The 12156-nt window shown below is 41.0% G+C and overlaps 2 protein-coding genes across 3 annotated transcripts in view; both read right to left on the minus strand.

The window, feature by feature from the left end:
- Positions 1-49: 49 nt before the first annotated feature.
- Positions 50-1526, minus strand: si:ch211-39i2.2 (DNA damage-inducible transcript 4-like protein-like). The gene is made up of 2 exons (XM_061290720.1): positions 1175-1526; positions 50-691 (listed from the first exon to the last, which is right to left on the minus strand). The coding sequence occupies exons 1-2, from the start codon at positions 1359-1361 to the stop codon at positions 231-233; spliced, it is 648 nt and encodes a 215-aa protein (XP_061146704.1). The 5' UTR covers positions 1362-1526; the 3' UTR covers positions 50-230.
- Positions 1527-4968: 3442 nt separating this feature from the next.
- Positions 4969-12156, minus strand: part of LOC133161862 (protein phosphatase 3 catalytic subunit alpha-like) — a 30925-nt gene continuing 23737 nt past the window's right edge. The window contains exons 10-14 of one of the 2 annotated variants that reach the window (XM_061290558.1): positions 11196-11273; positions 10989-11073; positions 10600-10697; positions 9925-9972; positions 4969-6958 (exon numbers count right to left, since the gene is read on the minus strand). In XM_061290558.1, coding sequence (XP_061146542.1) covers positions 6780-6958; positions 9925-9972; positions 10600-10697; positions 10989-11073; positions 11196-11273 — 488 coding nt within the window. In that variant the 3' untranslated portion in view covers positions 4969-6779. The remainder of the gene's footprint in view (positions 6959-9924; positions 9973-10599; positions 10698-10988; positions 11074-11195; positions 11274-12156) is intronic. The other variant, XM_061290567.1, reaches the window with a different exon arrangement.

The following is a 12156-nucleotide window of genomic DNA, read 5'->3' on the forward strand; positions in this document are numbered from 1 at the left end:
TCACCTTGGATTGGTCACCACCACTAGCTGAAATGAACTAGAAAAACAATTGTGAACAAATTGTTTTATTATCAAAAATACAAAGGCAGCACACATAAGAAATGAGCCCTGCCCCTTCCAGAGGGGGTGCATCCAGTGTATACTTGGAACGTTCAACTATCTGTGCAAATTAACAAGTTAGCAGGCAACAATTAACAGTTTGACCCTTTGCTTAAAACAAATGAAAATGTTCAACTCCTCACGTGTGTGTTAAACTCATGGATCACGGGGCTGGCAGAAGAGTAGAGCTTCCTCTTTACCAGCTTGTACTCTGGTCTAAGCTTTAACACTTTACTGCTCTCAAAGATGTGCTTGAATGGCGGCCAGCCGTCATTCATGTCCGCCTTAAACACGACAGACAGTTCAAATGTCGGGTTGACACTTGAGTCCGGGAAAACACACCCCAAAGACTTGAGGCCATTCTTGGTCTCCACGTAGACCCTGATGGAAGCACCCCGCAGCCCGCACGGCTCATCTGTGGAAGAGCGAAGCACATCGCGACCGACCCTGGTGGTCATCTGGCGGGGGAGAAGCAGCATCTTGCACTGGAGCACCGAAACCTTGGCCTCGGTCAGGCAGAGCTCGATGCGCCTCGTCAAATCTTGTTGAAGGACTCGCTCCTCGTGCTCCAAACCAGCATCCATGTTGGTAACTGTGAAGGATAACATAGGTTTTGAACACTGAGTTGATATTTAAGATATTTAATGCTTCTTTACATGAGATACTGCTTTATGTGCATGAAAGTAGTAGCTGTTTGAAGCTCCATCACTCTCATTAATATTTTATCTTATTTCTGTTAGCCCCACGAAGGTGCTGCGTATTGTTAAAATTGAGGACTTTTGTTCAAATATTAAGTTTTAGAAGTCAGTTATACAGTAAACCTTAACTGAGAATGACCAACGGGTTCACTGTACATACATAGTTTGATTCTATTGAAAATGTGTTCCTCATCGTTAGTCAGCAAAAGAGAGCAACTGAGCTCAGCATGACATCACCTGATTCAAGAACCGCATTTCTTGCATCAGACAGCTCCTTCCGCTACACTGTATAAACTAGTTCCCCAACCCAGGTAAATCCCAGGATAGAAGAGGTCGCCCATAGCCGCGTTGCATTCGAAGTTATTTTGTATACTTACAATGTAAAGTGCTGTCGGTCTCGTCGCCACTGTCTACGCTTCCCCGTCGGAGCAAAGTGCCTTTTTCCTCTTCTTGACGCAGGGATGCGAGCCTGAAAATGTATGTTCCTATAATGTCCGTGACACTTTCTTCCTCTCCCAAGACGGGCACGTGTTTTCCAAATAAAAGTGCCGCGGTATCGACCATCGTGATTCCCGTTTGTACAATTCCGGTAGCTCGTCCGGACGTTTGCTTAAAGTTTTCTCCATGTATTATTTGAGCGGCGTCAAGACGGCATTACTGCACTGCTGATGTGAGCTGGCGAGCTGTTCTCGCGGAGGGCTTAGCTGCATCAGCTGAGCTCGCGACTGTGGGCGGGGCTTTGGTTCTCTCGAACGTTCCCGAAGCGTCTCACGCAATTTGGAAGGACCTTACAGCAAGGTGTCAAATCGCAGGTAACAATGTTCCCAACCGCTCGGCCATCGGTGCTTTGAAATGTCATCTAATATGTATCAAGCATACGAGCTGGTGTTTTAGAACAGCCTGGACAAGTAAATAACAAAAAAGAAACAAAAAAAAAAACTTGCTACACTTCTAAAAAGTTACTGCCTTATTTTTCCCCCCTGTTGAGAGAAGCGCGCAATGCAATGCGGATAGTGACGCGGGGAGAAGTTGAATAAAAGGTTGGAAAAAAAAATCCGTTATGCCGACATTTGTTATTTTGGGGGACACCAACTCATATAACAACGTAAAACACATATTGTCATATAAACCAAATGTCTGATTTTTGTTTTAATTGGCGAATATTAAAACAAGGAATAAAACACCAGACAAATGTTTATTTAAAAATAATAATAATAATAATATTAAAAGTAAATTTCAAACCAGCAATCTAATGTGAAATTGCAGTATATATATTGGATAACAATACTTAGGCGTATATATGCGTACACGTTATTTAAAAACTACTATAAGTGTTATAAAATCAAGATTACCTAAAAAGAATAATCTCCTCAATGCACATTACCGACACCTGCTGGTTTAAGTCATATGAACTGAAAAAAGAATTAATCACTTTAGGAAGTGATTCGTTCACTGGAAAGAAAAAAAAACCGTTCTTTTGAACGAATCGTTCACTCACGAGCCAACACTAACAGAAACTACAGTAATTCAGCAACAGGGAACCTGAAGTACACAAATACAATGTGTCTACTGTAAAAACGTTGATAACCACTTATCTAACGAATTGTCAAGAGACTTTGTGGACGCCCTGAGAAAATATTGTGATGCAACAATGCATACATAGGGCAACAACTACTCTCACTTTTTGTCACAAGTTCACGTTTTGGGGATGGAGGGACTTAAAATGTCCTCCAATTTTATATCAAGCATATCACTGTACATCCAAAATAATCAATGTTCAGGAGATACTAAATAGCAGCATGTTTATCCAACTGTAAACATTACATCTTCAAAGTGAGCAAGCCACTTTCTACACTTTGGAATGGTCAATAAATTGTAGAGAGAAAAAAGAAAACAAGACAAAAACAATTGAGGACTGACTAATCGTATAGATTTCTGAAAAAATATCAAATTAACCAAGTCTTGACAACGGAGGATTCGGCCTGAGTTCGGTGATACTATTTAACAATGAATAGTTCAACAGTACAAAAGTGATTGTAACGGATCTTCTTTGTTTATCCAGGAGTCACCACAGCAATTAATCCTCTTCCATCTCTCCCTGTTTTCTGCATCTTCAGCTCCAACTCTAGCTCTGCAAATCTCGCCTCTCCACATCCCAAAATCTCCTGTTTGGTTATCCTATTTTTTCCTCCGACCTGTTAACTACATTTCCAACATCCTTCTAGCAACTGCTAAAAAAGCGGCTTCCTGGCTTGTTCAAAATAGTAATAATGCCTATGATTCAGTACTTTGAAGATAAAGGCTTTTGTTTAAACAACAATGATACAATTTACAAACAGCTGTTTAAAGACTTTTTTTTTAAATGAACAACTTTGATAATATTGCCATTGTACTTTGCAATCATCTCCGCGCAAAACGGCGATGAGACTGCAATCGTATGACCCCAGCAGGTCCAGACTTATGATGTGAGCTTTGCCTTACTCACAGTTGACTAACTCATGAATTATATTCATTAACTCCTTACAGTGTGTTTTATGGTACTTTACTTTAACTCTAAAAATGTTTGACTCATACAAAATTGTCTTTAAGGCAATTCCCAACTAACTGCCAGTGTCACTTTTGCATCATGGCAGCTTTGGTGAGGAAATTATTACTTACCTAACATTTCTATACAATCGGGAAGTTCATAAAAGGAAATTTTATGGGACACTATGGAAAGCACCAGACTGCTGAGTCACCGGTTGTGAAAATTTTCCCTCTTTGACGTCACTTGCGCTCATCTACGATGAAGTGGAAAAGTTGTTTTTCTCAGAGAATTACAGGGAAATTTACCAAATACAAAGATACGTACAATAAAGAGTGGTGGTTGAGACATAATGTTTTTTGTTTTTTTTACAATTATAAATGTAAAAATCCTCACCAAACAATCAAGTTTTATTTTGCACTTCATACAAACATTTAAAGCACAAAGTGAACGGCAGGGTAAGAAGACACGCGCCCACTCGAACAACAAATTATTTATTCAGAAATGTCTAGAATGGCAAAAACAAGAGCCTGCTGTAGCTGCCAGAAATAAACAGTCATGAAACATGTTCATCAAGGCGTGCATGAAACGTCTAGAGTTTGCTTTTCAAAATATGACTAGTACAGTATAAGCTGCCCCTATGTCATCAGGGAGGCTTTTTCCATGGGCGTGGATCATAATTAATGTTTTTAAAAACCCTATTCCAAAACAAAATCTCAACACTACAGTCATGCCATATCACAAAGAGAATGACTAAACCAACTTGTTTAGTTCATTCCCAAACACTGACACTCATTGTTAGAACAGCGCCAGCATGTCAGCTGATGCCAGCCGCTTACAATGTAATGATTGGTCAAGTCTGACCTGTCTCAGTAGTCATCCCTAAGCGAACTCGTGCATCTGCAGCTCAGCGTTTGTTGGGGTCCTGATTGTTATTTGTGCCTGTGCACCAAACAACAGTTCAGGGTAGCCAAGCTTTTTGGATTCCTTGGAGGGGCTGCTCATAACAAACACTATCTTCAAACGGGTCCCCATATTTGGCACTGTAACTTCCTTAGCTAGTTGATGAACAAGCATAGCGCCAAATGAGGTCCAAATGTATTCATTTATGTTATATTACATTGATATTATATTGCATAAAATTGGGCCCTCAAGCATGTCTAATGCAACCTTACAGAAGAGTTGCAGTCTGACAAACAGGTGTGGTGTCATGTGCCTTCTGAGGTGACTTCTATTTTGATTTTATTTCTGGACTTATTAAAATACACGGTTGTGCTTTTCATCTTTTTATCAGTCTCTCAACAATGTTTGCTATGTATATCCTGAAAAAAGAGGACGCGAACAGTCATGTTGGTCTGTTTGACACCTTGTCATAAAACCTTCCCTATTGTGGAAACTGCCGTGTACAAGTTGTGTACTTTACAAACTTGCATTGTAGTGGCACATGCTGTTTGCCCCTTTGTATAAATGGCATGGCTTTAATTCTTGCCCAATACCCACCCAAGATTGGATTTTAAAAAATGGGTGGGTGCTAGCCGCTAGATTAAGAAGTGCCTCTCGTGCAAAAACGGTGCAAACCAGATTTATGTTGGCTAATCGCTCTGGCGACCCCCAATGCACAAGCCAACAACAACAATTTGTCCCAGGAATGGTGATTATTGACATAAATGAACAATGTCAAGTCAGTGTATTTGAATTCAAGGTAAGTGTATGTGTGTATAAGTGTGTGTGTGTTTCCTTTGTTGCCTTGAAGAAATAAAGGTTCAATATCAATGCCAAAGGTTCATGCATATTTTATTCAAGAGTAAAAAAAATGGATCGTCCCATTGGGCATGCTTATAGTGTTAGTGACTGGGAAATTGAAACCAAAAGCGTGAGCGAGAAAGATGGAGAGAGAGAAAGAGCGAGAGAGAGGTTTAAATATTAAGAGTAATGTTCATCATAAATATAATAATCATCGAACCATCAATATCAAATAACAAGAGGAATCACGATGTATGAGAGTACATTATTCTCCTTTAAATTGTCACAGCAACATTATTGGCTTATTCTGTTCAAATATGTCTAGCTGCTTTTGACTTTGAACTGCACAATCCCCCCGCCCCCCCGTTTTATTTTTTTAACCATGCAATCATGCTTTTGGCTGGCCGAATGCCTTTGCCTTTGTGTATAGAGTGGCTATTCAATACTAATTTGTATTTGATTAAAAACAATTCCTGTACATTGACAAAGAACAGAGTATTGGATGTGGATTCCACACCTTTGATTCAAAGTGTACAGTCATTCTGTACAGCGCCGAAAGAAAAGGACAGGAGGTGATGAAAAGTACCGGGAAGGAAAGTAATCATAATATAACACAAAGTGATACAAAAAAGCAAATTCACATTATGTGCAAAATAATTGTTTCATTAATCCTCTTATTGACCAGAAAAAAACAGAAGAAAAGAATTCCCACTATTGTGAAACACAGAGCACAAATATAATTCACATTATTCTCAAATAACTTAACTGTGCATGCACTGATGCAATAATAGAAATGCTTTACAAAGATATTTTCCTCTGACGTCTCATCTTGACAGCTGAAGAGTACGTTTCTTCTGCAAAACAGAATTTCCTACTTCAGAGATGGTTGGCCGTCACTGCCATTTGGTAGCAAGAGGCTTGTGGACGATGAATTGGATCACAATGACTTCACATTTCAACCACTGCCCCCTCTCGCATTCTATTTCTGCTATGCGGCCAATATAAACGTTCCAAGTATGCTGTTTACTTACCAAAACTCAAGAGAGGTTTTTTTTTTCCCTCGAGAGCTAGTTAGCCTGAGACCAGAAGGGGTGTGTGGGCCTCCACTCTAACTGGGTGGAGGTGTTGTGCTACAAAAGCAAATGGGAATCTCCTCCGCACACTAACAGAAGAGGACGACTGCATCTGCGATTATCTTTGCGCATCTCCGTCGTTCTCCATCTTGGTGAAGACACATTTGTCAAATATAACTACATGGACACTGTTAAAGCATATCAGCAATCCCCTAAAAACATAGTAACTATGGTTCCACTTCTCGCTTTTGGATCCACACAGGAACACGACTAGACGCCGTGGTCGCACCTCGAACCCACTTGCTCTTCGTCAACACGGCCGCATGACGCCGTCCACCTGCTGGCAATCGCCGACATGCACTCCCGTTCTGCACGTTCCACTGTCCTTGTTGTCGTGCAGGTACAAGGGAGTTGGACTTCTCTTGATAGATAAGACTTTGTCAAGTCCGGCTCACACTTAAGCCTTTACATACAGCAAAGAGAAGGGATAGATAATCACGTGAGTTTGTATGTGTATTTGAAATACTGCATCTGAGTGTTTTGCGTATTGAGTATGTCTATGTACAGATATCTGTCAGGGTGGCGCTATAAGGGTGTCGTAACTGCAGCAAGTGTTCCTGGCCGTGTGACAGTACGCATCCGTCACTGTATATTGCTGTTGCTATCCGTCCCATTGGGCTCTCCCATATTCATGCGGCCCATTGACAGGCCCACACTGTTGATGGCGTCACGTCGCGGCGGCATTCTCTCGTTGATTCGGTCCAGACCTTTGGCCTCCTCAAAACTGCTGATCCGATGCTGCGGGGAGAAGCCTCGGATGGCTGCAGAGACAAGCAGCCACACAGAGCAACGTGCATGCAGTTATTATTTAGACCAGAAAGGCATGCCAAACTCATGTCCAAACTCTTGAAAGAAACCTATTGACTGAAAGTCAGTCGAGCTTAAGTCTCAGTCTAATCAAATTCAACTTTTGTTCAAGCCAAGCAGATCATTTCTATCTCCCCGAAGCTTTGGCTTTGGAAAAACAGAATTTGTTCATATAGCAGTATCTACACACATCAGGCAGCGTTTATCTGTTGTTCTCTATGCTGAGCCAGGATTAGCTGGACGACCTACCTACTGATCTTAGATCAGCAAAGCCCTTAAGAGGGTCCATGGGTGGAACAAATCACAGCTGTACTGGAGCTGTCATTCATTTCATCGCTCAGATGTAGCTGTCATGTTTTCATTTATTTCACAATTTAAAATTTAACAGGGCTGGCCTCACTAAAACAGTTGTAGCTCCATTCCGAGTCTGTACCCTCATGAATATAATTAGTTGGAAGAACAATTGAGGCTGTGTGTGTGTGTGTCTGTGTGTGTGTAATAAAAAGCGAGCAGACCAGATGACGGTTTCGTCTTCCATCTATAACAGTATTTGCCATCAAAAGACAACATTGACACAGAAACGTGACGACAGATCCCACCGAAAAGCAACACTTTTAAGACTGTTACTGCCTTATACGAACATGCAGCCACTTTCAAATATTTTGCTTTATACACTAGTGTACATCAAACATGGGCTAAAAGCTCTATTTACATCACAGGGTACAACAAAAATCACAATACAAGAAATAGCCATAATTTATTCGCTTGAAGAAATTATGGATTGAAGTTCAGATAAGCCACAGACAAGACTAAATATCCAGTACAAATCCAAATTCCAAAGAGGCTGTGTGAGCAAGGATTTTCTAATGCATTCAACGTGTGCTCAATTATAGAGCACATTGCACAAATCTACAAAGGGAATTCAATGTCCGCAACACGTTCTATGAAGTTGGTAGATTCATGTTTTTTTTGTGGTGCAACTGATGATATGGTCAAGTACTTTGTTTTGAACATCAATGAAAAAATAAGAACTGCATGAGCTGATGTGACAGTGAGCGCCATCAAAATATATAACCGTCTCATCGGTGAAATAGAAAGGGAAGCATAAAAAGACAAAGCTTTCTCGTCGGTGCAAGAGGGCATATACTATGAATACTCTTAATTACGTGAGTTCTTTATACTCGGCCGATTTGTTGAAATCCGGGTTTGCGGACGAGCACTAAAGCTCAACATTGCCACCATTTTCCAGTCTTTGATGACTGGATAGTGTTCCAGGCCTTCATCATTGCTATGCAAACCATTGCTTTCCACACCTCAGTGATTTTGGAACAACAAACTGAAACATTGCAGTTCATCAAAGCGTGCATTTAATCACCAAGCCTCTGTACTCAGACTCATTAAATACGAGTACCATGACAATCTGTTTGGTCGATTTTGATTTTTCACTTTTTTGAAGCGTCACTTTTTATACTTGCCATTTTTTTATCATTTGAATTTGCCATGGGTGATGTGTAAAATTTATAAGTGACGGACTGCTGATTTGGCAGTAAATTGTCATACTATTGCTAAATATAAGAAATATTTTTTACCGTAATTTCTAGACTATAAGCCGCTACTTTTTCCTCAAGTTTTGAACCCTGTGGCTTATCGTCCGGTGTGGCCTATCTATGGCTTTTTCGGGATTTTGTGAGGATTAATACACTTATACGCTCATAAAAAGGCTGTGGACCGCTGTTGTGCTTTGCTGGGCGGAGGGATATGTGACACAGACGCTGGGGAGAAGACTGGTGTATTGATCGCATGTCCATCTGTCAGGCAAATAGTGGCGTATAGTTGACATAAAGGAGAGGCAGAACGAGATCCAGACGGACATTACTGAAAAAAGGAAGGTTTTATACACAAACCCTCATTATGGGGGACAAAAGAAATGCATATGATGCCGCTTTTTAACTAAAGGCAGTTGATTTGGCTCTTAACTAAGGAAGTAGAGCCGCTCATGCACTGTTGCAGTTTCTTCTGGTCACTAAGGGGCACTGGGCTATTGTTGATGACATCTTGTTGTGTCACCCTTTCCTTTATTTCCCGGTTACGTCCACTCTGGAGCCATACGTGTAGCGCGCTAGTTTCATGTAACTTAGCGCTTTGTGCATGAATAAAATGAGCATGAACAGATCCTCATCATGGAAAATGCTAGAAGAAATGCATAAAAGCGACAACAAAAGAGAGACTGAGAAAGTGTGTGGCAAAGTATATTTGACCCTGTTCCAATCCAACACTGAGGAGGAAGACTTCAATTGTTTCAGTGCACAAGAGGCTAATAGTCAGGTGCGTCTTATAGTCCAGAAATTACGGTCATCTTTTTGCTGTAATTCTACATGATTTCAAAAATCTACATTAAGCAGACATGAAAGCTTGTCATAAGACTTTGCGCTTTAAAATAGTGACCTTTTGGGCCACAATTTAATCTTGGGAGGAGAATGTAACTTATCTAGTTTCATTTCCGTCAACAAAGCTGTCTCACAAACAGATTGATTGCATGATCACCTTCTACAGCTAACATGTTTAATATAAAAAAGAATAGCAGACAATAAGAGGTCATATCCCCCCTAATCAATGCTCACCCCCACCCTGATGTATGTGTGTGTCCTGTTGCCATTTGAATGTGAACACTGAGAGAGAAAGTGCTCTAGTAGCTGCTTGTGTAACCCCAAAAAGGAAATCAAGAGGATGTATGTTTGAATATGAATATGCGGTGACTTCAGTGAGTCGTGGTTATCGCCTTTGTTGTGAGAGCGGATGCAGTTAGAAAAGCGCTGTGCATCATGGGGAAGGAAAATTTATGATCTAATGAGCATGGGTGGCAAAGAGCGCAGCCATGCTTCTCGCTCACACGCACGCACGGTGACATGAGTGGCTTTACCTTCAGCATCCTTAACTGTCTCGATGGCTTCTATGGCCTCAATGGTAGCTGAATGATGGTCAGACAGATAAGAAGAGAAAGAGGGGACAGGAAGAAAGATGACAGGATTCAAGAGAGAAGCGGAAGGAGGAAAAAAAAAACGAGTGAAGGCTGAAACATGCTTCTGCGCAAACGCACGTCTCGAGATATGACAGCGGCTCATGGAGGCTTACTGAAAACGTGTCGTATACATGTGCGACCTTGCACATTGCTTACTCAAAAGCATGTTTCGGGCTAAATCCATGCGAGGCCCGCAGAGCAACACTGAGGCCAAGGCAGGTTCGAGGGCACCTGAGGTTAGCGGTAGCTTTGGCTCACTCACACTACTTTACGCTGCCCCCACCACCTCTGTCTTACAACCCACACACACACGTACAACCAGCAGGCTGTTAGTATCCTCAGCACCAGTGAAGTGAAGTGAAGTGGAGAGAGGGAATGAGTCCACAGGGCAGAGGTGGACAGGAGATAATTAGCAGTTTAAGAGAAGAGGAAAGAAGTCAACAAAAGACCCCAAAGCACATGCTTCAAGTAGATTTGTATGTCTACTTTTAGTTTTGGTACTGTTGGGTGTCTGGAGAAGAGCTGTGTGTCAAGTGTGTGTATGTATCTTTGTGTGCAATTGCATAAAACACTCACCGCTCTGCAGAGTCTGTTTGCCCCCTGACAACACTCCACTTGGCAGCATACCTGTGGGGGTCAGTCCCTTCAGGGTCAACACGTTCTCACTTTCCTCTCTGAGAATCAGTGTTTGAGGGAGAGCAAGAGAGAGAGGGGGGAGGGAGATAATATGAAGATAATCAGTTGAAAAACGTGCAAAAGAAGGACGCTAAGCTTGACGTGTAGTTTGCTCAGTAGAATTCAAAACAATTACAAAAAGAGCCCATTTTATATGACCAATGGAATTGTCACACTAGATGAGCTTTTGGGTGTCTTCTGGTTGTGACAGAGAAATAATTATAGATGGCCATTACAGCATTGCCAAATCCCCCAAAAAGACAATACACTTCCATAGTATGTCAACTCACCGTAAAACTGAAAACATTTTCGCCATCTTGCCAATCGCACGGATTTTGTTCTTAATCACCTCCTTCCTGGCTGCAGCCGCACTGGCTAGAATGGAGACAAAGTGCATTGTTATTACATGTTACAAAGAAAACTCATGCATTCTGTGCCATGTGTAAAGTATTTGGAAATGTCAAGTGGAATAATATAACCTTGTTGAGTGTTCTCACCATCATAGATCTCATCGCCATCATTCATGAGTTCGTCGTCAGAGCAGATACTCAGGACATTTACCAGCATCTCTGTCACTATAAATAGAAATACGAGCGAGCCTCACTACAAAATGACCACATGGCAATGGTTTTGTTACATATCTGATATTGGGCTGGAAAAGTGCAGAACCTTTTGGATCAAGTGATTTTCTTGGGTGGAAATATTCATCTCAGCACATTCAACCCTTTTATATCGTATATTGGTACTTCTTTTGTTATTAAGTTACAAGCTAAAGAAACCAAATCAATAGTGACTCATGTTCACTTTCAACAAAAATAGAAAACATCTGCATGATACAGATAGAGAGCCTTTGCAATTTCAGTTTAGCTATGAAGTTAGCGCTAACAAAACGCAAGAGGTTACCCAGCTGGTTCACAAATATTACAGACCAACCAAGAGGGTGATCTAGTGTAACCATGGCTATGGCCGAGACACTATTCTTCTTTTTACATGCTGATACTCCATCCAAATAATATGGGCATTTGTGAAGCAAAAGCTAAAGCGGAATAGTGTTGCTCTTTGTGTTTTTTTGCCACAACGTAAAAGGATTTAAGTTTGTCATACATCATAGAAACATCATTTTTCTAGATTTTTACATTAAAAGACTCCAAGCAAGGAAAATAAACCCGTAACTAAGCACCTTGTGAAGGACAAATCTGCCTGAGCTCTGTACACCCACCAGTCTTTAATCCTCTAAGTCGAGGCTAGCCACTTTTTAAGCTGAGATAATAGCTATGTGTTATGAAGTGAATTCAGAACAATGCAATGGAACGGATGTTCGCTTTTTAGTTAGCCATTCGTTGTATATAGGACGATACCAAAGATAAATTCATCAGCACCACCCATCCAGTGTCCAAACCGCTTATACTGAACGTTAAGAGCAATAACTAAACTACAATAGCTAAATCTCCCCAAATG

This window comes from Syngnathus typhle, linkage group LG1 (assembly GCF_033458585.1).
Source record: "Syngnathus typhle isolate RoL2023-S1 ecotype Sweden linkage group LG1, RoL_Styp_1.0, whole genome shotgun sequence".
NCBI lineage: Eukaryota > Metazoa > Chordata > Actinopteri > Syngnathiformes > Syngnathidae > Syngnathus > Syngnathus typhle.

Coding starts and splice junctions, on each gene's coding strand:
- si:ch211-39i2.2 (XM_061290720.1), bottom strand. CDS start 1,361: ATGGTCGATACCGCGGCACTTTTATTTGGAAAACACGTGCCCGTCTTG. Junction 692..1,174: donor GACCGACAGCACTTTACATT/GTAAGTATACAA, acceptor TATCCTTCACAG/TTACCAACATGGATGCTGGT.